This window comes from Electrophorus electricus, chromosome 5 (genome assembly GCF_013358815.1).
Source record: "Electrophorus electricus isolate fEleEle1 chromosome 5, fEleEle1.pri, whole genome shotgun sequence".
Classification (NCBI taxonomy): Eukaryota; Metazoa; Chordata; class Actinopteri; order Gymnotiformes; family Gymnotidae; genus Electrophorus; species Electrophorus electricus.
Genome location: NC_049539.1, coordinates 3,722,926 through 3,748,402, shown reverse-complemented (window position 1 = coordinate 3,748,402; position 25,477 = coordinate 3,722,926). Strand labels below are relative to the sequence as shown.

Sequence of the window (25,477 nt, the reverse complement as noted above, 5' to 3'; positions counted from 1 at the left end):
TCATTCCCTGTCATAATATGAGAATTAGCTTTAATATAAACAGTGACAGACACTGTCAAATGAATAATGAAATTAAGAAATATTTTTAAAAGGACTGGATTAAATCATCATATCATTTGTGATGGAGCAATTTGACAAAGGCTTAACACCTGCAGCTATCCTGCAAAGTTAAATTCATCAAGGTTTTAATGAATAAGCACAAGACATTAAGCACAATGAATGAGAAAAGTTGATTCCAAGACATACAAAAAATAAAAAAATTAAAAAATACACATCCCGTACAACTTACCACTGCAATATTTTGCAAGTGATGTGTAGTCATCTTAATCCATGTGTTCTGCAATATTTGCCTGATTATTCTATTGTCAAATCTGAACTGCCTTATGTGGTCATAAATTGCATTTAGCCTAACCTGAAAACAGACTAGTGTCGAATGGGAGAAAAAAAAACAATGAGGATGATTTTACTACTCAGCAAGAAGCCCAAAAAGCTGCTCAAGCCTCATCAATGACTTTCTCCCCTTATTGTAAGTGTAAGAGTAGCTCTGGTTCGGAGCTTTGCCTCATGGTCAGATTGGTTATACCTTCCTGAGAATGTTATGCTCCCAACTCTGTACTTCATCTCTCTTTTAATGACTAATGCAATTAATTTCTTGCTAGACTCATTTAAAAAAACACCCCATGTTAGAAAATTTGGAGCTCATTTGTTCTCAAACACCACAGCCCAGCAAAATGGAAACAGTGTGAATTAATTCAAAAAAAGGCCATTTCTAATGCCATATCATCAACAAAAGATATGCCTTATTGAAGCTGTTCACCACATTACAGCTCTTTCTTTTTAGGTTATGAGAGTAAGAGAAATGTTTGCCTGGTCAGACACTCTGTAACAGCTGTTAACTATGAAGACAATACTTTTACAAATCTTTCAAATATCTTCGTACCTCCGCTGCAGTTGATAACCCTTTCTTGACCATCCATGAACATACTCCTTCCTTTCTATCTGAACACTTCAGCAGCCAAACAGCATTTATGCAAATGTCACATGCCCTAGATTTGACATTCCTGAGCATGTAACTGAAGGAAGCCACAGTCACGTTATTCTATATATCAATAGCTCACCACTAGACTGAAAAGCAAACTATTTAAAAGGGGAAAAAAACAAAATTATTATTATTGCAGTTATTAGTAATATTGTGACCACTGCAATGTAGCAATGTTTGTTTTATGGTTGCACAATATAGATAAAAAAAAACTGAATATACAGGATAGTAATATATAGTGACTCTACTTTGGTGTGATGTGATTAGACTAGAGTGCTTTAATCATGACTAAAATTGTAATTTTCAAGTGCTGTGATTCATATACCATATCTGGAACTGGGCCGGTTGCTCTTAACACATAACAAAGTGAATGAATGTGAAGTGGTATTTGTTAGATGGCCATTCTTCATGAAGGAGAAGCAGCAATATCATGTCATGAAGTTCAACTTGAAATTGAAATCCAAGCTAAATAAAACCTTGACCTTTTTGCAAAGGCAACTCTAGTGATCAACTCTGGTGTTGCATTTTAAAAGTAAACCGACTTATAAAGCACGAAAACTAACACTGTGATAGCATGCATTTAGGACCCTGTATACTGATACCATAGTGTACCTGCTTGTACCTGCCAAACCCAGCAGCAGCAAAATCCCACTGGCATGTGAAATCGATATGCATTTAAAAACACTGAATAAGAGCACAGCAGTAAATGATACTTTTCATCAAGACAGACCCATGTAAGGAGAAAGATTTGTTCGAACTTCACAGGAGTTTACAAGACACAAATGTCAATAATACCTCCCATCCATCACAGACATGGCAGAGCACGGCATGCTAGGTTTCATGGCTAGGCCCCAAAAGGAAGCCAATAAGACAAGTCTAATCGATGATTGCACTGCTTACTATTGAGGTAAAATGTCCTCAAAAACAATAAATAAATACATTTAAAAATAAATAAATAAAAAAAAAAAACTTTGTCAAATCTTAACAACAGCAAGAGTTTCTGGTAAAGCCATAGTAAACTCTTAGTTCAGTTAAATAGAAAAATACAGTATTCAATTTAACTGCTGCTTTAACAGATCGAGCTATACTGCCAGGCCAAAAAAAAGGTCACCACCTGGATTTAACTAAGCAAATAGGTAAGAGCCTCCCATTGGATAATTACTGCATGGGTGATTATGTTTCATCTGACAACAAGTTATTTAACCCTAACTGATGCCGTGAGTAGCTTCTCATTTGTTAAACAACCATGTCGAAAGATATCCTGTGGTCGTGGAAAAGATGTTCATGTGTTTCAAAAGGGTTAAATTGGCAGGCATCAAGCAAAGAAAACAAATCTAAGGAAATTGTTGAAACTACTAAAATCAGGTTAAGAACTGTCCAACGCATTATTAAAAAGTGGAAGGACAGTAGGGAAGCCATCTTCGAGGAAGGAAAGTGGTCAAAAAAAAATCTTGAATGATCATGATCGGCGATCACATAAACGTGTGGTGAAATCAAATCATAGAAAAACAACAGTAGAACTCAGGGATATGTTTAATAGTGAAAGTAAGCGTATTTCCACACGTACAATGCGAAGGGAACTCAAGGGACTGGGACTAAACAGCTGTTTGGCCTTAAGAAAACCACTTGTCAGTGAGGCTAACCGGCAAAAACGGCTTCAATTTGCTAGAGAACATAAAGATTCAAGTCTGAAGCAATGGAAGAAGGTCATGTGGTTTGATGAGTCCAGATGTACCCCTGTTCTAGACTGATGGGCACACCAGGGTAAGAAGAGAGGTGGCAGAAGGGATGCACCCATCATGCCTAGTACCTACTGTACTAGCCTGTGGGGGCAGTGCTATGATATGGGGTTGCTGCAATTGGTCAGGTCTAGGTTCAGCAACGTTATGTGCCCAAAGAATGAGGTCAGCTGACTACCTGAATATACCCAACCATCAGGTTATTCCATCAATGGATTTTTTCTTCCCTGATGGCACGGGCATATTCCAAGATGACAATGCCAGGATTCATCTGGCTCAAATTGTGAAAGAGTGGTTCAGGGTGAAAGAGTGGTTCATTTTCACACATAGATTGGCCACCACAGAGTCCAGACTTAAATCCCATTGAGAATCTTTGGGATGTGCTGGAGAAGACTTTACGTAGTAGTCCAAATCTCCCATCATCAATACAAGATCTTGGGGAAAAATTAATGCAACTCTGGACAGAAATAAATGTTGTGACATTGCAGAAGCTTGTGGAAACGATGCCACAGCGAATGCGTGCCGTAATCAAAGCTAAAGGCGGTCCAATGAAAAATTCGTGTGTGTGACCTTTTTTTTGGCCAGGCAGCATATATCTACAAACATTAAATGCCACATGCTCTGCATTGTGCTTTCCTCTTCTAGCCTATGCAGGAATACAATATTAAATACTACATTCTCTTCTTCTGGAATACACTATTAAATAGTACACTCATTGTGAAAGGAAAACAGTCAAGATATTTTTTTGAGCCTCTGTCCTATGACAGCTCTCATCACATGACATCTTGACCGCACACCAACACTTCATAAGACTTTCCACAGGAAACGCTACGTATCTGTAGTAAGTACAGGAACAAAAAGGAACATAACTGCAACATATTGAGTAGAGAAAAGGCATTTCCCACTCTAATTATGTGGTGGATCGCACTTTGTGATTGTGATGTTTGCCTGCATTTGTGCAGACACTGAATATATTCGCCTAAAACTTGTGAAAAGGATAAACACACTGGGGCATAATAGAAATCTTACAAATATAAGCTAGCATCCAAATCATGTTGCCAAGCATCATTCCTTCAAAAATTATCCAATTGTCTGCTCATTTCAAAGAAATCCTCACAGCACATGTTCACCCTCACAGCACATGTTCAATGAATAACAAACATTCTCCCATCACTCACTTCAGTAAAAAAAAAAAAAAAAAGAAGAAATAGTAGTAATGAAGTGGTTGCAATACCAAAATATATGGCCCACACTATGCAATTTACCTTAGCACAACTAAATTAGGACTATCCTTTTGAACTGAATACTGTGAGAATACAGTAAAGGTTTAATGACCTACAAGATTTCGTTATATTATGCATACTGATGTTTACCCAAGATGATACACTTAACATTTTTTTCACATTTGTGAATTGGGAGACACTCTTATCCAGAGTCACTTACAATTTCATGTTACAGAGGTAGGCATATATAGTGTTAATAGTCTTGCCCAAGGACTCTTATTGGTATAGCATTTAGTCAGACACAGAGCTGAACCCCAGTCCCACATAGCACGGTTGTTACTCACTATATTGCAGCATACAATCTTCATTTCTAAACTGCAACAGCAAATCTGAAAGTGCATCCCAGTTCAGGACACTCCACACATTTAACATTTGAAGGTTTCTTTGCTGATTTATGTGTTTTTTTCCACACAACCCATTTTCCATTTTGGCACACAACCCAAATATGTACAATGTATAGAAGGCTTCCCAGGACTGGGACTGACAATGTCATACAGTGTACTTCCCATCACTCCTTATAGTACCATTAATATTATTTTGTCTGCTCAAAACATAATAATCTATCGATTACAACACACAGCTCTGCGCAGCAGGCTGTTTGTGAAAACAAGTCTACAGAGATATGCCATAGGCTGTTTAGAAATATACTGGCAAAGCTGATCATATTGGCATTTCAAGATCGATATGCATATGCAAACTTTGGTTTTGTCACAGCTCCATCATTAAGAGGAAGTAAACCAGCATGTCCTGTCCCCCACTCTCTTGTACCTCTAATCTAGAATTTGGTGAAAGAAGGAATAAGCGACTTTTTAGCCATTTAGACTAGATTCAGCCTCAACGGAAACATGACACTCATTTAACCACAGTAACTGATGAACAAGAATCAATCATCAGGTAGTTAGACATTAGCCATCAACTTAGACATCACATGACAATTCAATATACTGAGGGTATACTAGATCTAAACCGTCAGAGGTGTATGCCCTTTTGCAATTTCTCTAGATCTTGTCACCTGCTTCTCAAATATACAATTGAATGGGGTTTTTTTTCTAAATATCCACACTGAAGCCTTTTTTCTTGTGGTCTGTATATTTTATTTGCCTTTTTTCTTGTATCTCTGTGGTACACCAATCACGTCTTAAAACTACAGCAGAAGCTTCTGCCAATATTCTGCTTAGTGAACATGTCAAATATAAATTTCTGATATCATCTGAAATAACCACAAATAGCTAATAAGGCAGTGCCACAGTTAAATGTACAAAAACTTGGAAATTCCTTGATGAATGACTTTGCTGTCTATAGGCCATATTTGCTTTAAAAAAAAAAAAAAAAACAATTACTGTTTTAAACTGTTTTGTTTAAAACTATCTGTAACATTTTTATGAATGTGATTACTGAGGGATTAACTAGGTGTTCTGATTTCTTTATTTTTACTTGTTTACTACTGAGCACAGTAGCTAAAGGTAAATCTACTTTGTGTGATATACTGTATGTGCTCTCCTGTCTTTTCTACTGATGCACAAGAATGAAACAACTGTTTAAATATATGGCAAAGCTGTAAATGTGTTCATTCTTTTAAAGACTGTCTTACCAAACACTATATCCCATTAAATAAACATTATATTAAACAGTATATTTCTTACTCCGTATGAATTATAAACTTAAACAACAAATAGGTTATAGCCACAACGCTAAAATGAAGGCCTCATTTTTACCTCAACACATCATAGGCTGTGGTCACATGTAAGAATATCTAGTTCTGTCAACCATTTCCACATTTTCTGCAAAGTGTGACTTGCTTAACATTTTTAAAATGACACAATATCAGTGGGATTCGTGGGAAAATATTGCAGTCAATTTTTAAATACGTGTGATTTTTCTGAAAACATGTGAGGCGTCAACCAAATAATAGAGCTAAAGTAGTGGTTTTGGCATGTGTATGTTGTCGGAAGCACACTGTTAGCCAGCTACCTTGCAAACCTGTGGATATTTGGTATTTTGTTGTTTATGGTGAGCCTGTACGCTATGTGCAGTTTCAGTGAGAGGCTGGCAAAGCACTCGATCAGTCAAAATGACACAGAACACATGATGACACCGTATACCTTTATGATACTGGTCCTTCGCGGTATCCCGGATTTGCTGTCGACAGATGTGTTAGCCGTCTCAAGTCTCTGATTATCAGGTCCAGTTGATCCAACCGTATTTGCCGGAAGTCCACAATCACCGTTTGATACAGATACTTCGTGTTGCGCCTTCCCGTCTTCATCGCTTGCCTTTTCCCCAGGACTAGGCGAAAATAATCCGCATTTTTCAGTAAACTCCGCCATGGACATAAATTAAGAGCTACAGACCCCTGGCAGTATCTGTAGTTCGCTGGCTAGCTTGTTTCGATTCAAGTATAGCGCAATGTAACCGCCTGAACTGACATTAGTGACAACACGAGCAACCGTAGGCTACCCCTCGTCCATATTTTCTCAGCGGCAGCATCTGTCTTGCTAGCTGATCCTAGTTTGACTTCATGCAGAATATTTCACTGTTGCAAGTCTCATTGTTCATCACACCCAGGACAGCCCCCTAACACTGCCATCTGCTGAATTAGTGCAACGCCAATTTTGCAATCATTTATTTGCGAGGATTATCACAGGTTTAATAACCACACTCTAAAAAACAGGCTCAGTCCAAAAACAGGACTCAAGCGTTGGAGAATATGTTCTTAGACCAAAAAGCGCAGCGAAGCTGGCTAGCTAAGTGCGTGACAGCGCAAGGCGGCGAGTGAGTTGCCTACCTGACTGGGCACACCATTCGCAACTGTTGGCTACCAGCTATCTTGCTAACAGCATAATTAACACTCGCTTAAATGAGGCTTCAGACATTGGCAGACAAGCTTGGTTGATGTATTTTCGCCTGAAGTTTCTAGTGATTGATCTAGCTAGCCAGCTAGTTAACTCTCTAACTAGTTAACCGCTGGCAAACTTAACCTAGCCTAGTTAAAAGCTAGCTAGTTGGCTAACATCCCTCAGCTAGCTAACTAGCGTCAGTTAGCGATGTCTTGCTAACCCTAACAAAACAAAGCACTTAGTTTGGCAGTCGCGATAGGTAACTAGTAACATGCTAGACACCCAGTTATGCATCGCCGCACAATTTTGAGTGATTCGCTACACATGACAGATTATCATCCGTTTTAACTACCATACCACAACAAATTCTGATGTTCGTTTATGAGAACAATGTTGCCTAACTAGTCACGCGAGCCAATTTAAAACGTAACGTCTGGTGCGCGCGATATGCAACTACTAGCTTTACCTGCTAGCGTTAGCTTTTCAGTTTTACCCGTGGCATGAAAACGTTTAGTAAACTACTATTTTCCTGGCTAGCTAGTTGCCGACACGCTGAATTGTTACTTTAAAATATTTATCTTATTTAACTAGCTAGCCTGGGTCCACCTTAGGTGACTACCTCCGTTTTCTACAGTGACGGACGCGTTTCTCTGCTGTCCGTCTCTTCTGTTTTCATGCCGACACCGCCGCGTCCCCAGCCTGTCATCTCTGAAGTGTAAACCCGGTCCCAACCTGTGAGGTTTTTGCAATACGGACAAAGCCGGTCCGAATTATGAGCGTCATGGTCATAACCCGGCGCTGCTATCTTATTCAGACACTTAACCCCATATCTAGCTACCATGTGTGATTCATTCTCAGTTGCGTGGCTGTTTTATTCAGCATCTCGAATAAAATCTTCCACCGGATTCATTTAGTGACTGTAAGCATGCTTATTTTCACATTGTAGTCGAAACGAATGATTTGTACAATATTCTTTTTTTCTGCGTGCTCTCAAATATTCATTATAAGCAGTGGATGCATCAGTAGCCTATTTGTGAAATTAATTCATACGAACGAGTCACAAACCATTGTACAACGGAGTCATCTGCTGGTAGTTTACTGTATTACAACATATTATAACCCAGTTACATAGTAATAGCCCGCTTATAGGTGAACAAATTATTCCTGTACCTAATTACATTGTGCTTGCATCCCATGCTCCCAAGCAAATCTTTCTTCTTTTAATGAAAAGTAATACACATCACTCACGCTGTCTTCCTTGCGAGGCTTCATGCTGTTTCGATTGCCGCTCACATAAGACTATATTTAGTCTGAATGCCCCATAAATTAAATAAACAAATAAAGGCTTGTTGTGGGACCAGCGATGCTACAGGTAACATGTTGTTTGCTTACTCCAACCGCATAGTTGCAGAGTAAACAAGCAACAATTAAAGATAGGATATTTACATAACTATACAATGTAGTACAGTCTGAAATCAGACCTTTCCAAAATGTATAATAACTGACAAAAGGCGATATGAGTATCATGTTTATTCCTGATTCTTGCCTTAAGATGAAGAGAGATAGCAGAGACTTTACATGTTGTGCCCAGTTATAACGTGATGTGCAACTATTGTGCTTTACAAGAACAGAAAGTGACATCTGCTAATCCTTTTGGTGCAACATGAATGCAAACATTTATGATGGTTATAATGTTTTAGAAGTGGCAGAAAAGTATATAAGAAAAATTATTTAACTAAAGGTTTAGATTTGATTATTTTTCAAGACATGTGCTCCAATCAAAGCTTCACATGTTCAACGTCTAATAACCACAATGGCAGCCCTTACAGGTCTGCGTTTATTTTTTGCCAACAGGGATGATCTTGTCAGAACACAGACACAGAGCAGTGCAGTACTTTTTCACAATGTAGTACTTACACATCCCCTGTTGTTTTAATCTAGGGCAATTTCAGGCAGTGTCAATGTGAGGGCATGGGTTAGCAGTAAAAAGAAAAACAAAAAGCAATGAAAAGGTCAGTCCCCAGAGCAATAATTGCATTCTGTACATCAAAGTGTAAGTCTAAAATTCTTTTGGTCACATTTGTTATGAAGTGATACAATGACTCGCAGTAATGTTTTCCTCACAGTGGTATTTGATCAATTCTACGCTGAGGTAGACAGTAAGCTGTGTAATGACACTTACTGCAGAGTTTGTCTTCACAAGCTTGTGGGCAGGCAGAGCAGGGCACTCCCTCTGTGTACGGAGCCACACCATTGAAATTCCCTCTGTTTACAAAGGCAATGATAGCTTATTATTAACACATTCATAGCCCGGGAAACAAACCCCCAACGAGATCATGACACCACATATTGGAACAGTGGTCTAAAAGGTACAGTAGGGGGCAGTTACGTACGCTCGGTAGTAACGGCACGAGTAGAAATAGCGGTCACCACACTTGGCAATACCGCAGCCAACCTTGTATGAGCTGTACCACACCACCTTTAACGGGAAGAGAAACAGGATCGCATCAGGATAAACACTACTTCAGCTAAAGATTCTTTTCAAGTCAATCACCTGTCCCTAGTCTTAAGATAGTCTTCTCTTATATAGCCATGCTGAGCCAATGCTGGACCAGGTATATAATTATGCACGAAAAAGTAACTGCCAGTTCCTTATTATCGATACAATGACAACCCCAAACAGATAATAATGTTATCTCAATGTAGCTCCATAATCATTTGTAAGGGAATAAACTTTTGTAATACATAACCTGGTATAACTAATGGATAAAATAATTACCTGGGTATAATGGCCTATCGATTTCCCATTGATTGATCCAAAACCGTATTTGTAGTTCTTGTATTCACTGTGCCATGCCGTCACAACGTCAGTCCACGTAAGCGGTGTAGTGCTCTGGAAAAGGTTCTCACCCATTTGATATCCTGCAGGTTCACAAAACACACAGAAAAAGAGCTTTGTTTACTTTGTACTGAATCAGTGTCCAAATCGTTATCCTTTCTCATTTTGTGATTTTAATCCGCTGCTTTTCATTTAATCAATTAGCTGTGAAAAATAAACACATTTTAGAGTAAAATAAATCAAATTAAATAATAACTGCACTCTTCTGCTTTATTGTGTTAGCAAGTTGGAAATTTGATGGTTGGACTGACACGAAACAAAAGCGATGACAGGTAAGTGTGGAAGTAACTGAAGCAGCAAACGCATCCTATCCATCAAAAGACAAGTCAGAGTCCCCAAAAGAAAAGAAAAAATCAGGGTTCCCTTAAAAGGAAGATTTTATGTAAGGATTCTAAAAACAATGGCAGTATAATGAAGCAGTGATAGAACACCTACGCTGATTCTAATAAACCAAAAGAGTCGGAACAAAAGACGGTTGCTTGACCACATCTGAAATACATGGCTAATTTATGAGTTTTATACATTCATTAGTTTGCGCTTATTTCTCTTGCTGCAATTTTAATTTGCAAGACCCATTGTCAAATTTCCTAGAAGATACATAGGAGATCATTTAATATATTTTGCTACCTTATATGATGAAATGCTAAACTATTTTTTGCTCTCTCTCATGAGATGGCATACATTTGGATGAAGTAAATGGCAAAAAATGATTCACACTTTTTAAATTGCTGCAGGCCCCGTGCGCTCATGGCATCCTAATCTAATCTAATATAATCTGCAGCATGTATACGGTTAATCCAGCCACGGATGGAAGTGTCATCTCAAAATTTTCACAATTTAATCCAGTCTGAATTTTTAAAATGTGGATCTAAATCATACAAAACCTCAAGAAACTTTTTTTTTAGTTCATCGATATCTTTTGATGTTAAACGCAGAATCGGTTGAATAACAGCTGGCCTACCTCTGATCATGCGGCTGCTGGGTGGCCCATGGGCCATGGCACAGGTGTTGGCCCAGTCCTGAGAAGATGCTGCCACCTCCTTGCTCCAGCTCTGCAGGCGGAGACAGCCGCTTATCACGTCACATGGCGCATCACATGGCGCATCTCATGGCTATCTGAAACTTGGCTCATTATACCTGAGCTCAAGAAGGTGAATCGTTTCACAACATGCCTAGAGTGATTCAGTTCACTGGGCTAACTACAGTTTTTTTACAGTTTAATAAAACTGTACAAAGATGGTACAAAGAGCTAGGTGGTTACAGGTACAGTATAGCTGAAGTAACCAACACACCCTGTCCTCAGAAGGAAAATATACAAAATCGCGACTGCTGTCAGTTGTCTAATAAAACTAAGAAAGTGGGAAATAGGGTATATGAGTAAAATTTCCTGTTGTTTATATGTTTTGAAAAAGACTCAAGAAACTGTAATTGTGTTCCATCTTTAATATTCTCTTGGAATTTTAACTTTTGGGCTTTAGAATTTAAATAGAATCACAAGATCAGCTAGGCAATAGAATTAATTCCAACTAATTGCAATAGGATTCGTGCTTACCTTGCTGTTAATGTCCCTAGACAGTAAGAATTATGGCAAAGGAGTAAGAAAAATTATATATTATTTATGTTCATGTCATTTTTTAAACAAAACTTATTAGTTTTAATTTTAGCAAATTATAAGACATAATATTTCATCGTATTTGTGACATTTTATTTTGCCTGTTTTGCGTATTTGATTATTGTTAATGTGACGGCTACGAGTCTTAAGCAGGATGCGGGGACAAGGCACATTGAAACAAACGTTTTAATAACACAGAACACCTACACTTAGCAAATATGCTATATTACATCAAACACCGATAAACCTACGACAACACACGAGACATACACATATATACACACACAAGACGATTACACACAGCAAGGATCAGGTGGACGACACGAGAGCGCGTGGCACTATAGACTAACGAACACACACACGCACACAGAGAGAGAGAGAGAGAGAGAGAGAGAGAGAGAGAGAGAGAGAGAGAGAGAGAGAGAGAGACGTTTGAGGAAGAGGGAGGGGCCATATCATGCAAAGTTAATACATCTGAATATCCTGATCACATATCTGTTTCTTTGGTTGATTTTTTATCATTGTATGCATTGATTAGATATATTGATATAAATTTAATTCAGAGGCTAACACATATACTTCTAATGCAGTGTTAATTGCCGCTGGCTGTTAATGACTAACACCTGATGGTGACTACGTTAATATGGTCTTCAATGCATTTCATTCACAACAGCTTGCGTTTTAACCTTTGAAGAAGTGCGAAAATACATCCAGCAGTTTGCAATAAAGCCAAAATAGCTCAGTAAAGCAGTTCTAAGCCAAATTGTAGTGCTAATAAACAGCTGATTCCATTCTTGGTGCGTCTTTTGGACCTTCATGCAGTAAGTGCTGTAGACATGCTTCTGTGTGTTCCTGGCTACTCACCACAGTGCAGGCAGAAGCCATTGGTAGCAGAATAAGTAGGCACACGATCCACATAAACATTGTGCTGAACATCTTGCTCTTAACATCGTCCCAACAAAGCAAGGAGAGCATGCGAAACAACTTTAGACCATAGCAACGGCATCACTGGTGTAGTGGCACAGTCATTTTCTGTTTTCTTATGCAGTGGTAGGGACTAATTCAATTAATGTAAAAAAAAAAAACTGGAATGGCAGACTTACATTCCTTACACTGTGCCTTCTGCAGGTTAGCTGTATATTTACATGTGATTAAGTTTTTTAAATATTGTTTAAATATTTTATCTTTCTATTTTAAAGATTTCTCAAATATTGCATCTACCTAGTATTTGCTATTTTATTGTAATATTGCATTTATCTATAATATGTTTTTTTAAACTGTATCTGCTCTTGCTTTGTCACCAAAAACTGCAGTCACTGCCCAAGTTATTGTAACTGTTAGTAACAGGTCAAATTTGATTAATCACAGTACCTGCTCATATGAGGTGAAGTGCCGGGTGTGGTGGATTTGGAGCTGCGTTCCCTCTTTTTATATGTACAGCTGCGCATGTGCAGGGCCCTCGCAACACGTCCATGTCATTAATGACATTCAGCGTGACCCAGCCGGAGAAATACCAATACAGGACAATGAGTCCCCCATCTGCAAACACTGCTGGAGAATATCAGGGGCAAACAGGCAAGCAGGAGTGTGTCTGAAGGAGCACACCATTCTGCTGTGTCCACAACAGCGCATAAATGCTGTGATGGATGGGAGAGACCTCCTTAAGGACTAATAAACCAAGCAACAATGCCATATTCCCCCAGACAACGTGGTTGTGGGTTACACCCAAACGTCCGTGAAGAGTGATGGTGGTCTTTTCATCGGCTCGAGCTTTTTATCTGACTGCGCTGTTTTTTACCAGCAGTGGAACTGTACACTTGCAGTGTATCATACTTAATCACACTTAATCATACTTATCACGGCTGTTTACCTTGTGCCAATAATCCCACTCTGACTAAATGACACTATGTACTGGAACGCACCTAGCAGTTTCAAGGGATTTCATATCTACAAAGCAAACATGGGTGACTCAGTAACACCTCCATCAAATAATATTTTAATTGGTGTAAAGATATTTTTAAATAGATGTAAAAGAAATTATGCAAATAAGACAAGTCAATATTTGTTTATGTATTTTTCATAGTTTTAGATGTTACTTTTAAAATGCTAGAGTAATTGCTATGGCAATATTTGAGCTAACAGCTAAAACTATTGATAGGATTTGTGTGAGCGTGTGTTTTCCACACTCTACACATGATTTCAGAACTCCGTGAACTGCTGGGGTTGAGCAGGAACTTGTCATGTGACTAATCATAATCAGTATCTGAGAGACCATGTGCATGGGCTACCTGCTTATAGGTAATCCTCACCAAGAAGCCTAATCTTCCACTTATTTAAGTAACATCTTGTTATGATACTGTTATTTCCTGTAGGATATAAATTGTTTTATACCATCGACATTTCTGTTCTCATTGTTCCCATCAGTGAAAACTAGTCAGTAGATAAATGCATTGCATCTTTCCAGTCTAAAATTTTCTTCGCTTTTGCCTATTAATCGAAGTGATCCTCGGGGCTGATTTTGTGGGTGAGGGGCCATACAGACAGCTCTGCCTGGTACATGGTCTTGATAAGCCAGCGCTGTGTAGTCAGTCTTTTGCGGGTAGAAATGTACCACAGCCTTGAATGTCCCTTTCATGATGAATGAACCATACAAGGCTTTCATGAAGCTTTTAATGAGAATTAAAAACTTTAAACACTAGGGGGTAGTATGGCATTGATATTGGAGCAGAACATTCTTGTACTTAGTAGTCACAGAGACTGATGCTAATGGTGTAGTTGCAAAACTCATTATTTTTGTAAAGTCATTCCAAATCCACATTTGTTCTTAACTGGGGTTTATGACATTATATGACATCGCTTGCCCTCCACATGACTAATCATCCACAACATGCCTTAAGTCCAAAATGTCTGGTGTCGTACGAGAACCATCTTGCATTTCTACGGCAGCTTGGGATTGCTGCCCTAAGTGACTAGAGGTTAGAGGTGAATGGTTGGCAGGTTAGTGATTGGCAAAGGGTTATATAGAATAAAAGGTCTAAAACAATAGTCGTGCCCAGTTTGCCTGATCATAATACACTGACTTTTTTTGATAATTCACTGACAACATTAGAGTTCTCAAGTGCAGCATGCTTTTAACTAATACCCTGGGTCTTCCTTGTTATCTGATGGACTGTGAAATTATTACTGAGGTAATTACAGTGTGAGAGATCACCACTGTCTTTCACGTTAGACCTCAGTTATAATCACTGCTGCATTCTTTTTAATTTACTTACAGCGGACAAGAACCTCTGTCTCTTGTAAACCTTTCGGCCTTGGGCCGTCACGTGCATCGTGCTCTCTGAGTTCAGCTCTTGCCTAGGTGGAACACTACCTCTCGGGTTTCTATGTACAGGTCAGGTGGGGAGTTGCTGAGAGGAGAGTATGCCTCTGTGCGAGCAGGATGAGCACTTCTTGTGACACCACGTTTGATCCCTTTTCCTACATCCTCTTAAACACATCATTAATTTGATTCCCAAGTCCGTGGGAGATGTTTATGCACTCTTGGATGGTCTTTATGCATGCTGTCAGGTCACATGGCTGTCCTTGCACTGGACGTCTCTGACCCTATCGGGGCTCCTCTGGGTTGTGATTAGCTCTGAACTGGGAGGAGGGTTGGGACAGAGCTGATTCCTTGTCACCACTCAGCCTGCCCACTGGTCTGAATAATGGATTGGCAGCTGTAGGGGGTCTCGCCTGGGGCTTATTAAAAATATATTTCACCGCATCAAAGAGCAAATGCAGACACTCTGAACCCCCAAACAGCTCGTGTCTCCCACACACAGCCATCCAAATACCCTGTGTGTGTGTGTGTGTGTGTGTGTGCGCATGTGTGTGTGCGTGTGTGTGTGTGTGTGTGTGTGTGTGTGTGTGTGTGAGTGTGTGTGTGTGTGTGTGTGTGTGAGTGTGTGTGTGTGTGAGTGTGTGTGTGTGTGAGTGTGTGTGTGTGTGTGTGTGAGTGTGTGAGTGTGTGTGTGTGTGTGTGAGTGTGTGTGTGTGTGTGTGAGTGACACTGTGTCTACAAAAGTCTCCTCTGTAGAGCTTCTGTTTCTTTTTTCCTCCTTTTTCTTTTTGCTCCCATTTCTTTGGCAATTATGTCTTTGTTGTTCTTATTTAAACCTCTCATTCCCAAACTGTACCGTTATCCCCACCTCCCTCCTCTCCCTTCCGCATTTCCCTCCTGTCCACCTCTTTCCCCCCTTTTCCCTGCTCCCCGCACCCCCCCCCCCCCCACCCCTGCGTCCTACTCAGATGTATTCTTCAGTCAGTGGGCTGGAACTGCAACGGCTGCCTGAGGAGTCTAGAGTGTGGGAGAGTGCCAGAGAGAGAGAGAGGGTGGCGAGGCTAAGCTACGTCTGGGTCAGAGTGGTCTGTCATCTCAGACAATCAGAGAGCGCGGGAGCGGAGGGGAAGCACAGCGACAGACAGTGCGAGCACAGCAGGAGAGAGGAGGTAGATATGTCAGAGGATGTGGTTTTCCTGAGCTTGCAGAACAACTGCACGGACATACTTTGAGCATGACCTAAACGAGAGCATGCAAAGAGTGTTTGCCGTGCTCTGTTTCGCTTCCTGAGGAGGACTGAGCCCCCCGATCCGAGCGGGATTTAGAAGACCGGAGCCGGGCTTCCTTCCCCTCTCTCCGCCGCAGTGATTTCACACAGGATTTACAGAGTTCTTTTTCTTCTCATTCTTGTTCTTTTTCTTCTTCTCGCGTGCACGCCTGCTCCTCTTGCCGAGTGCCATATCTGATCTCAGCTCACTGCCGTCCGCGCGTTTCACAGCGACGCCGTTTCACTGATCAGAGTCAAACTTCCAGCACCTGCGGCTCCCGACAGGTAAGTGACACGCCTCTTGCTCTCCGTGTCTGTCATGCCTCTGCGGCACCCAGTTTGGGCTCAGCCATGACATTTACCGCGTGTTTCTCTGCACTTTGCTGAGAGCAGGACACGGGGCAGTGATGGACAGGGGAACAGTGGCATCGACTCTTAATGACTCTCCTACACTGCAACTCCTGTCACACTTTTTCTTTCATGCACACACACACACACACACACACACACACAAAACCCTCTTCACAGGACCCATCACACAGATCAGTGATCTGGTTTGCTGGGAATCACATGCGTGAGGCATGACCTGAAAATAAACTGTGAGAAAGCTTACCTGACACAAGTACTTGACCTTTGCCCTTTAACGAGGACATATGTGCTCTTCATGTCAAGTTTGCATGCTCTGGAAAATAGAGGTCCTCGTGAGCAGGAGGGAGGGGGAGGGGAAATGGGGGATGGGGGTGGATTGGAGGGGCAAACTGTCATTAATCAGTTCCAGTGGCTGCCCGCGAGGCAGCCAGCACTGGGACGTGCCAGGTGGAGCATTCCCCGGGTGTAGACGCAGCCGCTCACCACCTCACCGTCCATCATGCTCGCCCTCGCTAACGTATAGATGCGAAACGCTTGCAGACGTCTTGCAGACCTTTTTTCTTACACACGTCTCAGGTTCGGCCGTTCTCCAGCGCGCGCCTCCGTTCGCCTGAAGTTTAGAACCCTGTTGAGTTGTCAGCGAGAGTGTCAGGCTTTGTGAAGTCCTACATTTCAGATCCCTTCTTGCTACACGAACATGCTAACGTTGGACTAGTGCTTTGAGCCAAGTTTGGATTCCCTGTGGTGTCTTCTAGGCACCTTTTTCCCTTTAATCCTTCCACAGTGGATGTTTTGTTTTGTTTTTTGTTTGTTTTTTGTTTGTTTTTTCTGATCAGTCAGCTCATTTATTATCATTCAACTATTTACTATAAAGAGTTCAGCCATATTTTCTATGGTTTGGTAATCTGATATGAATACAATGATACTCCCCAAGGCTGTAAAATGATTAACTGCCTGTTCCATCTGTCACTTAGTAACTGACTGGAATGTGTTGGGCTTATGCTAATGAGATTGAAGCCCGGAGTGTCACATGATCCACACTGTAGGTTTGGAGATGTTGGTAATTTTGTCTTTTTGTAAATCTTGCAGACAGTATCCAGGTTAGTGCCAGCAGCTGTTCTCATGTTTGAGGCTGCGTGATTAATGCTAGCAAAAACTCCAATATTTTGGTAACCTGATTAGGACAGAGAATCCTCTCTTGTGCCCAATTAAATCTAATTTAGCTAATTGGAATGCCTTGGCGCACTGCAAACTTAATTACTCCATGCTGCGCAGACGTGACTCTGAAATGACTGACATAACGCGTTACCCCTTTTTTCTCTCCTCACCATGTATCTTTTTCTCGCCCTCGTCATGTCTGAGGCGTCGGGGAGAGAGCTCCCTCTCTCGCCACGTGTAATTAGGGCAGCAGCTCCTCCTGCTGCGTTTCTGGAGCAAAGCTCCTGCTCCAAAAGAACAGGAAGCGCAGACAGTGTGCAAATCAGATGTCATTTCGTGTTGCCGTCGTCGCGGGGCCCGCTGGGTCGCCTTAACCCCGCGATGCGATGGAAGATGAGTGGTAATTTGTGCTTCACCCCACCACTCTCTCAATGGATTATACTCCTGTGATTCAAGCAAAGAGGATGTTCCTTTCTTTCCTGATGTGCTGGAAGGTCATGGACCAAAAAAAACAAACAAAAACACCAAGCCTTTGGCATTGCAGTGTCATAGGAAAGACTATTAAAGGAAGTCCATGAGGAGGTACCAGCAAGCTTTGGGCTTGTAGTATTTAACAGGCCAGTGAAAGAAGCCAGCCACAGAAAACATACAGGTGATATTTTTAAAGATGGATTGGCTCACTTTGTAATGGGTGGTCAAGAAAATTGCAGTGGTATTGATCCTGTAATGTCGAAGAAGGACATGTCAATACTCCGTCTGAGGGGAAGAACTCGGCCTCCATTTTCTGTAATGAAGAAATGGCCATATGCGAATTTAGATCATAGACCGATTATTTGCCGGAATGTGCACATGATATTTTGAAAAGAAGCAGAGCGTGTGTGTGTGTGTGTGTGTGTGTGTTCCCTAATATTTGCTTTTAATAGGCCTCATGAGATAATATTTTGGTTTTATAGACTACTTCTCTGTCTCTAGCCCCTTTCCTTCATAGTCTGCCATTATGCCAGTAAAGCTGTGAGCTGAATCACAAAGTAGAAATATATTTGTCCACCAGAATGGGGAACAAAAATCTCAATTATAAAGAGGACAGTAGACAGAGAGGGAGAGGCAGAGTGAAACAGAGAAAGAAAGGATAAGGGCAGAGAAGGAGAGAGGGAGAAAAAAAGAGAGAGATATTGCTGTCCTTTATTCTCCTGTGTATGAAATCGTTGTCAAGGGGCCGGTTCCCATGGCAATTCCCTGGGCTGTGTCTGGGTTTGCTGCACGGCTGTGGTAAGGTCTGGAGACGGCGCTGTGCGGACGGACTGTCTGGGTGCGTGGCAAACAAAAGGCGAAGTGTCTCGCCCCTCCCGGTGCGGCCTTCAGAAAAACAGACAGACACTGCTTTAATTTGTAAAGGAACACTGGCCATGTGTTTCTCTTGGTCATACCCTAATCTGCTGAGCCTCCCGAACAGAGACATGAGACAGAGGTGCAGGTCTGACTGGGAAAAGTCACCTATTGTAAACAAGGCCTGTTTTTTTGGGGGGGGGTTTTTTAGCACGAGTCGGTAATCGTGTGGCACAGAACCAAGTTCTGCATTCTCTTACCTACTTCCTTGTTCTTCTCATTCCTCTCGGCCTCCTTTAGCTGTATTGAACATGTCAGCTGTACCTGTGACTCAATGTTCTCGGGAACATGTGGTGTATCACATGCCCCCTTCACCTCGCCCAGGCTCTGCCTGTGTGTGGAGTCCTGTTTCTCTGACCACGTGACCTGCCCACACACACACACACACACACACACACACACAAACACACACAAGCATGTGCATACTGGTCCCACCCAGGTGAGGGGTCTCACGCTGGAGGCAGGAAGGGCAGGAAGGAAAGAGGAAGTCCAAACTTGGGAAACTTTGCCCCCTCCAGCCTCAGGGATCTGCCCTGCCGCTGATCAGACGGAGACACCGGCAGGAAACTGCACCTCGGGCCTCTGCAGCCTGACTCGGGCCTTTACAAGGGCGAAAGGTCACCGAGAGAAGGATTCACGCATCCGAACGTGCAGGGAGGGACAGCACAGATGTTCGACACAGTCGAGCCAGAAGCTCTAGTCGCACAAGCTGAAATGTCTCAAATGCTACTTGTAGATCATTACACGATGGGGAAGCAAATGTCTAACTGCTAAGATGAGAGAAAAACAGCAACTCTTTTGAGAAATAACACAGGGAGGTATAAAAGAAACTTCTGGAAAAAACATGGCTAGTGCAGCCAGCTGGTTGGTGAATCACTCTTCTGTGGTCATGGATGATGGGGGGGGGAAAGGTTGTGTTGTTGATCTTCATGTAATAGCATGTAATAGCTGCCGGCCGAGCAGGAGGTGCTGGTGGAAGGTGTGATCTTCGCCTAGGATGCCACCGGCACTGAGGTCATGGTTTACGGCTCCTGCAGCCCGACAGACCAGATCGCGGGGGCTCCAAAAGACACACTCTATCTCTACCGTCCTTTTTGTTTTGATTTTTTGTGTGCCAGGGTGCAATCCATTTCCTGGGAGCATGTTCATCCGCTGCTTAAACACAGGAGTGGACGGAGAGGTGAGGAGAGACAAGGAGAGAACAGGAGAGGCAATGAGAGACAAGGAGAGACCAGGAGAGGCAAGGAGAGACCAGGAGAGACCAGAAGAGGCAAGGAGAGACCAGGAGAGGCAAGGAGAGACCAGGAGAGGCAAAGAGAGACCAGGAGAGGTCAGCCTAGGAGGCAAGAGCTGTCGAGATTGTTGGCAATGTGTGCCTGAACTTCAGAAAGCTTGCAGTCACTCTGAAAGTCATAAACACGCTCCTGCTTTCTTCGCCGGCTCTAAAAATACCACGCCCCTCCCTGTCTCCGTGCCCTCCCCGTCTCTGCAGGCTATGCAAACACACACACACACACACACACACACACACACACACACCCCCCAAACACACATACACAGACACACACACACGGCCCCCCTCAATGCAGCCCCGCAGGACTCCCAGGCTCTCTACCCTGCTTTGTTCAGGCTGTTCCCACTCTGGCGGATTACACGCCGAGCAGGACCTCCAGGGACCACATCCGAAGCTCCAAACCCCCTACGAAGATTTCAGAGAGAGACGCTCCAGACTGCTCCAGAATATCTGAGCCGTGTTTTTGTGGAGGCCTGCATTTCCCCTTCTATCTCCTTCCTTCTGACGATGAGCAGTTCGAGAAATCACTGCTGAGGGAGGGCTGGGGCAGAATTTAGATTTTGTTTCCTGTTCTGCAACATTCTTGCCCCCTCTCCCCCCTCTAATGTCTCTGTTTCTTGCTTCAGAAAGTGAAATCTTGCTCAGAGTGAAACAGACAGAAATTAGTTCAGTACATGCAGAAAAAAAAATGCCAAAAAAAAGAAAAGAATTCAGGAAAAAGTCAGGATTAAATATTTCCATTTTTTTTCCCTGAAGCTGCACTAGGGATGCTTTCCAGCATCCTGCCTGCAGCGCTTCATGGCTCATTTCATTTGTTTGGGTGGGTGGGGACCCGTCCCTCAGACGTGATCGCTGCACAGGAGACATCATTTTCCCAACGGGCTCGGCACCGCCGTTGATAACAAAACACTTCTGCTCATAGAGGCATCGGCGAAAACATCAGTTCTCATGACAGCATTCACGAATCGGGTCGGCTTCTCGCCAGGTTCGTAATTAAGTCCGGCCTCGCTCTCGATCTGCTTCCTCGCCCCAGCGTCTCCGCGAATGGCGCGGCCGCCGAAACCGCGGTGATTGATTCTCACCTCTCGGTTCTCCTCGCTCACCTCATTAGCCGGCGTTTTCTTTCCCGGCCACGCTCAGCACCGCCTCCCGGATTAGCGAGCCAGACCCAGACCTTGCAGTGTAATTAGAAAAGAACATAATAAAGTACTTTTGCCCCCACCCACCCCCGTTTATTCAGCTCAGGATTGTCACCTGCATTCGTCTGATCGGTCCACCGTTGCCACGGTGAGCGTGTGCATGTACGACGAAGAAGGGCTGGGGTCGGCCACTCGTCTGTCTGTGTACGTCATCCTGCCTGCAAGGAGAAATGGACGCCATCGACGGCCTAACGCTCATTTACTACATTTATTCATATATCTCGCACCCATCAGAAGTCATTACGCTGACTTTAATTGGATCGGTTTTTTTCCCTCCCTCTCTCTCTCTGAAGCTTATGGGTAGGAAAAAAAAAAGACGACGCTGGGGTTTCCATTTTTATTTCATGTGAAATAACCACTAATGTAAGTTAGTAAAACCAAACGTGTGTGCGTGGCGCATAAAGAGGTGTCTTAAAAAAAAGCCCCTTTAATTTGTAGCTCACTTTGTTAGCATTCGCTGGCGTCGTTAACAAAGGTGTGAAATGAAAAGCAGAACTGAGCTTCGGTGGGAGTTTTAAAGGTATGTTTAGATTCTGTGGTATATACCGTGTCGACAATGGTCTAAAGAAAGGTACCTCACTGCCCATTTTGGTAAACGCCTCGTTTTCACTCCTTATGAAGCCGAACAAGGTGCCCGTAACATCTGCAACGTGGTTCTTCTACAGCTTCCACAGAATTTACATCTTTCTCTCTTTCTCTCTGCCTCCCTCTCTCTCTCTACCCCTCTCTCACATTCCCTCTCTCCATCTCTCCATTTCCCTCTCTTTCTTCCGTCCCTCGTCAGTTCCGGATCAAAGCGGACTCTGACAGGAGTAGGGGAGATGGGCTGTGGGCTGAGGAAGATCCGTCAGACAGAGGACAGCAGTCCAGGGAAAATTTACTCCACCCTCAAGAGGCCGCAGGTGGAGACCAAGATTGGCGTGACCTACACATACTGCCACCTGGACTTTCTGGTTGGAAAGGAAGGTGAGTGCGCGTGCCACCAGCAGGGCCACACGCTGGCGCTGTCTTTAAGCGCAGGCACAATGGCTTGATGCTAAAGATGCCTTCAGAATAACAGCCTGATGAAAAACAGAACGACTCTTCAGTTCTGCCATGCTTTCACAAATCTTTGAACTGATGATGCTCACAGTTTTGTTTTTTTTTTGTTTTTTTTAAGTGATGACACTTGCAAATTATCACATCAAATCCTTCCAAGGCCCTTGTGTGCTCTCAGCTTCTCTTCTCGACTGGTCAGAGCTGGCTGGCGGGTTCTGCATGCTGTGCCTGTCCACTCATGAGGCGCTGTGTGATCTTGCACATGTGCTGTGAGGCGCTGGGAAAGGTGTTCCGGACGGGGGAGGTGGGGAGGTGGGGAGCAGGTCTACGCACAAACCCCGAGCCCCACTGACTGTGAGCGGGGGGGGGGCAGTTGGGCCGAAGCTCCAGAGGGATTCTGCTAAACATAGCTGTCAGAGTGTTACTGCGCACAAAAGCAGGCTGGAATGGCACGCGTACAGAACATCGCCAGCCAGGGCACTCACTGACAATCCAGGGCAAAGACCGCTTTAATCCCATATGGAGCTTTCAGATCAACACAGAGGTTTAGCTAAAGCTAAAGTATCCTTCTCTGTCTGTCTGTCTCTCTCTCTCTCTCTCTCTCTCTCTCTCTCTCTTATGGAATACATTGTTATCTTGATTGAGAAAAAAACACATTAGAATAGGATTAGTGTAATATCTAAAGCAATACTTCACCACTACCCCCCACCCCCACCCAAAAAAGTCAAAGGTTGCTAATAACGAATGGAAACAAAGCAACTAATTGTTATGCAAATCCGCTGAAGCTTACTGGTTTCCCCTCTCCCACCCCTAACCCTAACTCTCCAGAATACAGTAAACAGTTCACTTAATGGGCATGACCATATCAACATAGACGGTGCCACAAGTACTAGTTATTCAGCGTGAATGAATGTGCTGGCACACTGGGCCAGATTAGGACTACTAAACAATAAGAACGGCCCAGCAATATCTGACCTTCACTGGTGGACAGTGCCTTATGGGCAGGAGAGGGCAGTTTTGATTAGCACATTTCACTGTACGCATTCACTGTAAACGGTTTCAATGCGCAACATGTCTCAGGTTACCGCAAAATGTTTCAGTGAGTTCAGAGATGATTAACCATTTAAATCTGCTGTAAATAACTTTTTAATTAACACATTGGCTAAGTTGACTTTATATCCTGGTAGCTATTTATTAAGAAGTTGCGGTAATAAAAATGTACTGTGACTCCCTTTGACTCTCTAATCAAAAACCGTTTCAAGACCATCCATCTGTATTAACCAATCAGAAAACTGTCTACAAGGAGGTAATTCTCCCAACCTGTCCATTAGTTTACATATACGATCAGCATATATAAATGTAGAATATTCCCTAAGCTGTACGAACAGAAAACCTATTATAGTGTGGGGACAATAAGTCCCAGCAAGCTTAATGATCCCCGGCAATGCTCCAATGGAGAGATCAGATTGCATATTTGTTAATAATATTAATCAAGTTTATGGTTCCATGGTCAAATCCATGCATTTATCTCCCAGTAGACGTATACGGAGGGTAGGCAGCACGCCGTGTTGGAGTCAAACAGAATATATTACAATCTAGCAATCTAGCAATCTACAATCAGCAATCAATCACCCAGGCAGTGAAGTGTGCCAGGTGTTATAATTATGTCGTCGCACACTGTCAGGAGGGCAAAGTTATTGATTTAACAGGATAGCTTGCATATGACATATTTTTGAACGTTAGACTAAATGAAGAGTGTGCGGTTCCAGGTCACTTGCCCGAGGGGTGGAGTGAACATTTGCAGCATTGCTGTTGCGCTCGGGGTGCAGGCAGAATGGGAGCGTGCATTCCACCACAGAGTGTTTTACCTGCCACCCGCGCCCACGTCGAGCTCCAGGCCCTGTACACATCCCTGTCTCCAAATGTGCACGAATGTGCCTCAAAACACGAAGTGGGCAAGGAACAGGAAACCCGTGCTTGGAAAAAGCTCCTCGGCCAGCAGTCCGAGCCAAGCAAGTAGCAAGCATGCCTTAAATTCAGCCCTGGAATGCCCACTTAGACAGGAGGGGGGTCTACAGGGACCTAGGCCTGAACAATTTATCATTCATTAACTGGTGTCATGATATTTGGCTTTGCAACACAGACACATGGGTCTGATATGAGAAATTAAAAAATTTTTTATTAAGTGCTGTCAGGATCGTGACCATTCTCAAACATTCCAGAGTGTTCTGTGAGTATTTTCAAAAGCTGCCACATTCATGGGATCCCAGAAATATAAACAATTTGGGGCAGAATAATGTGGGCTAACCATCAAAAACGTTTTGTCTGTATGGGGCGGCCCTACAAGGCACCGAGCTTCCTCCGCTTTACCCTCTGTGTCTCCAGGTGTCGCGCCAACACTGGCCAGCTTGCCTCTCTTCCATCCTCAAAGCAGTAGTAGCCTGTTATTTATGGCACCCTGGAGTACAGATCTTCAGCTTCCAGCTACCAGTCTGTGCTTGGCATGACGTATTCGAGACCCACATGGCACCTCAATGCCATCATGTTCTCAGTGCAAGCGCAGTAGTGAAAATTCTCAGCTGATTATCAAGTTGACAGCCGGTATCTACTGCCAGGTTCACTAGGTCTTGGCAGGTAGGTGTTTTTTTTTTTTTGCTCTTTGCCTGGTGTAAGATCCTGCCCCCAACCCCCAACCCCCCCCCCCCCCCGCACCAAAAAAAAACCTACCACTGAAAGTCTGTGCACATCTTTCATTCAAGCCAGTGAGATGTGACTACAGAGTGTGACATCACATTTATATGCAAAGTTGCTTAATAGCCTGAGACCTTAAAGGAATACTTCATCCACAAACACTAACATGGCTGACGGTGGATGGCAGGCTGCAGACGAGTGCTTTCTCACCGTCTCGCATGGTAATGCTAGCTAGCCCCTCAATAACCTTCACTGATTGTTAGCAGCATAGCATTTTTGCGTGAATTATACCTTTAATGCAGGGTGTGGCATGTGTGCGTGTGTGCGTGTGTGCGTGTGCATGTGTG

At 42.9% G+C, this 25,477-nt stretch overlaps 3 protein-coding genes across 4 annotated transcripts in view; 1 reads left to right on the top strand and 2 right to left on the bottom strand.

Annotated features, from left to right (window-relative positions):
- The window catches only part of LOC113578812 (inactive phospholipase C-like protein 2), a 32,299-nt gene extending 24,711 nt beyond the window's left edge, over nucleotides 1–7,588 (bottom strand). Inside the window, exon 1 of the mRNA XM_027012277.2 lies at nucleotides 6,164–7,588. Within this exon, the coding sequence (XP_026868078.2) occupies nucleotides 6,164–6,394 (231 nt within the window). The 5' untranslated portion in view covers nucleotides 6,395–7,588. The remainder of the gene's footprint in view (nucleotides 1–6,163) is intronic.
- Nucleotides 7,589–8,846: 1,258 nt separating this feature from the next.
- Nucleotides 8,847–12,333, bottom strand: LOC113578803 (cysteine-rich venom protein DIS2). The gene is made up of 6 exons (XM_035526435.1): nucleotides 12,274–12,333; nucleotides 10,759–10,849; nucleotides 9,678–9,820; nucleotides 9,292–9,377; nucleotides 9,081–9,163; nucleotides 8,847–8,878 (listed from the first exon to the last, which is right to left on the bottom strand). The coding sequence occupies exons 1-6, from the start codon at nucleotides 12,331–12,333 to the stop codon at nucleotides 8,847–8,849; spliced, it is 495 nt and encodes a 164-aa protein (XP_035382328.1).
- A 3,466-nt stretch (nucleotides 12,334–15,799) lies between these two features.
- Nucleotides 15,800–25,477, top strand: part of LOC113578815 (raftlin) — a 49,032-nt gene continuing 39,354 nt past the window's right edge. The window contains exons 1-3 of one of the 2 annotated variants that reach the window (XM_027012285.2): nucleotides 15,800–15,897; nucleotides 16,201–16,280; nucleotides 22,186–22,367. In XM_027012285.2, coding sequence (XP_026868086.2) covers nucleotides 22,223–22,367 — 145 coding nt within the window. In that variant the 5' untranslated portion in view covers nucleotides 15,800–15,897; nucleotides 16,201–16,280; nucleotides 22,186–22,222. Of the gene's footprint in view, nucleotides 16,281–22,185; nucleotides 22,368–25,477 lie in introns of both variants that reach the window. The other variant, XM_027012286.2, reaches the window with a different exon arrangement.

Excerpts from the sequence above, each read along its gene's own strand:
- LOC113578803 (XM_035526435.1), bottom strand. The coding sequence starts at position 12,333 with ATGTTTATGTGGATCGTGTGCCTACTTATTCTGCTACCAATGGCTTCT. Across the intron at positions 10,850-12,273 it reads TGGCTTCTGCCTGCACTGTG|AGCTGGAGCAAGGAGGTGGC; the intron begins GTGAGTAGCCAG and ends CTCCGCCTGCAG. Across the intron at positions 9,378-9,677 it reads CGATAGGCCATTATACCCAG|GTGGTGTGGTACAGCTCATA; the intron begins GTAATTATTTTA and ends TTCCCGTTAAAG.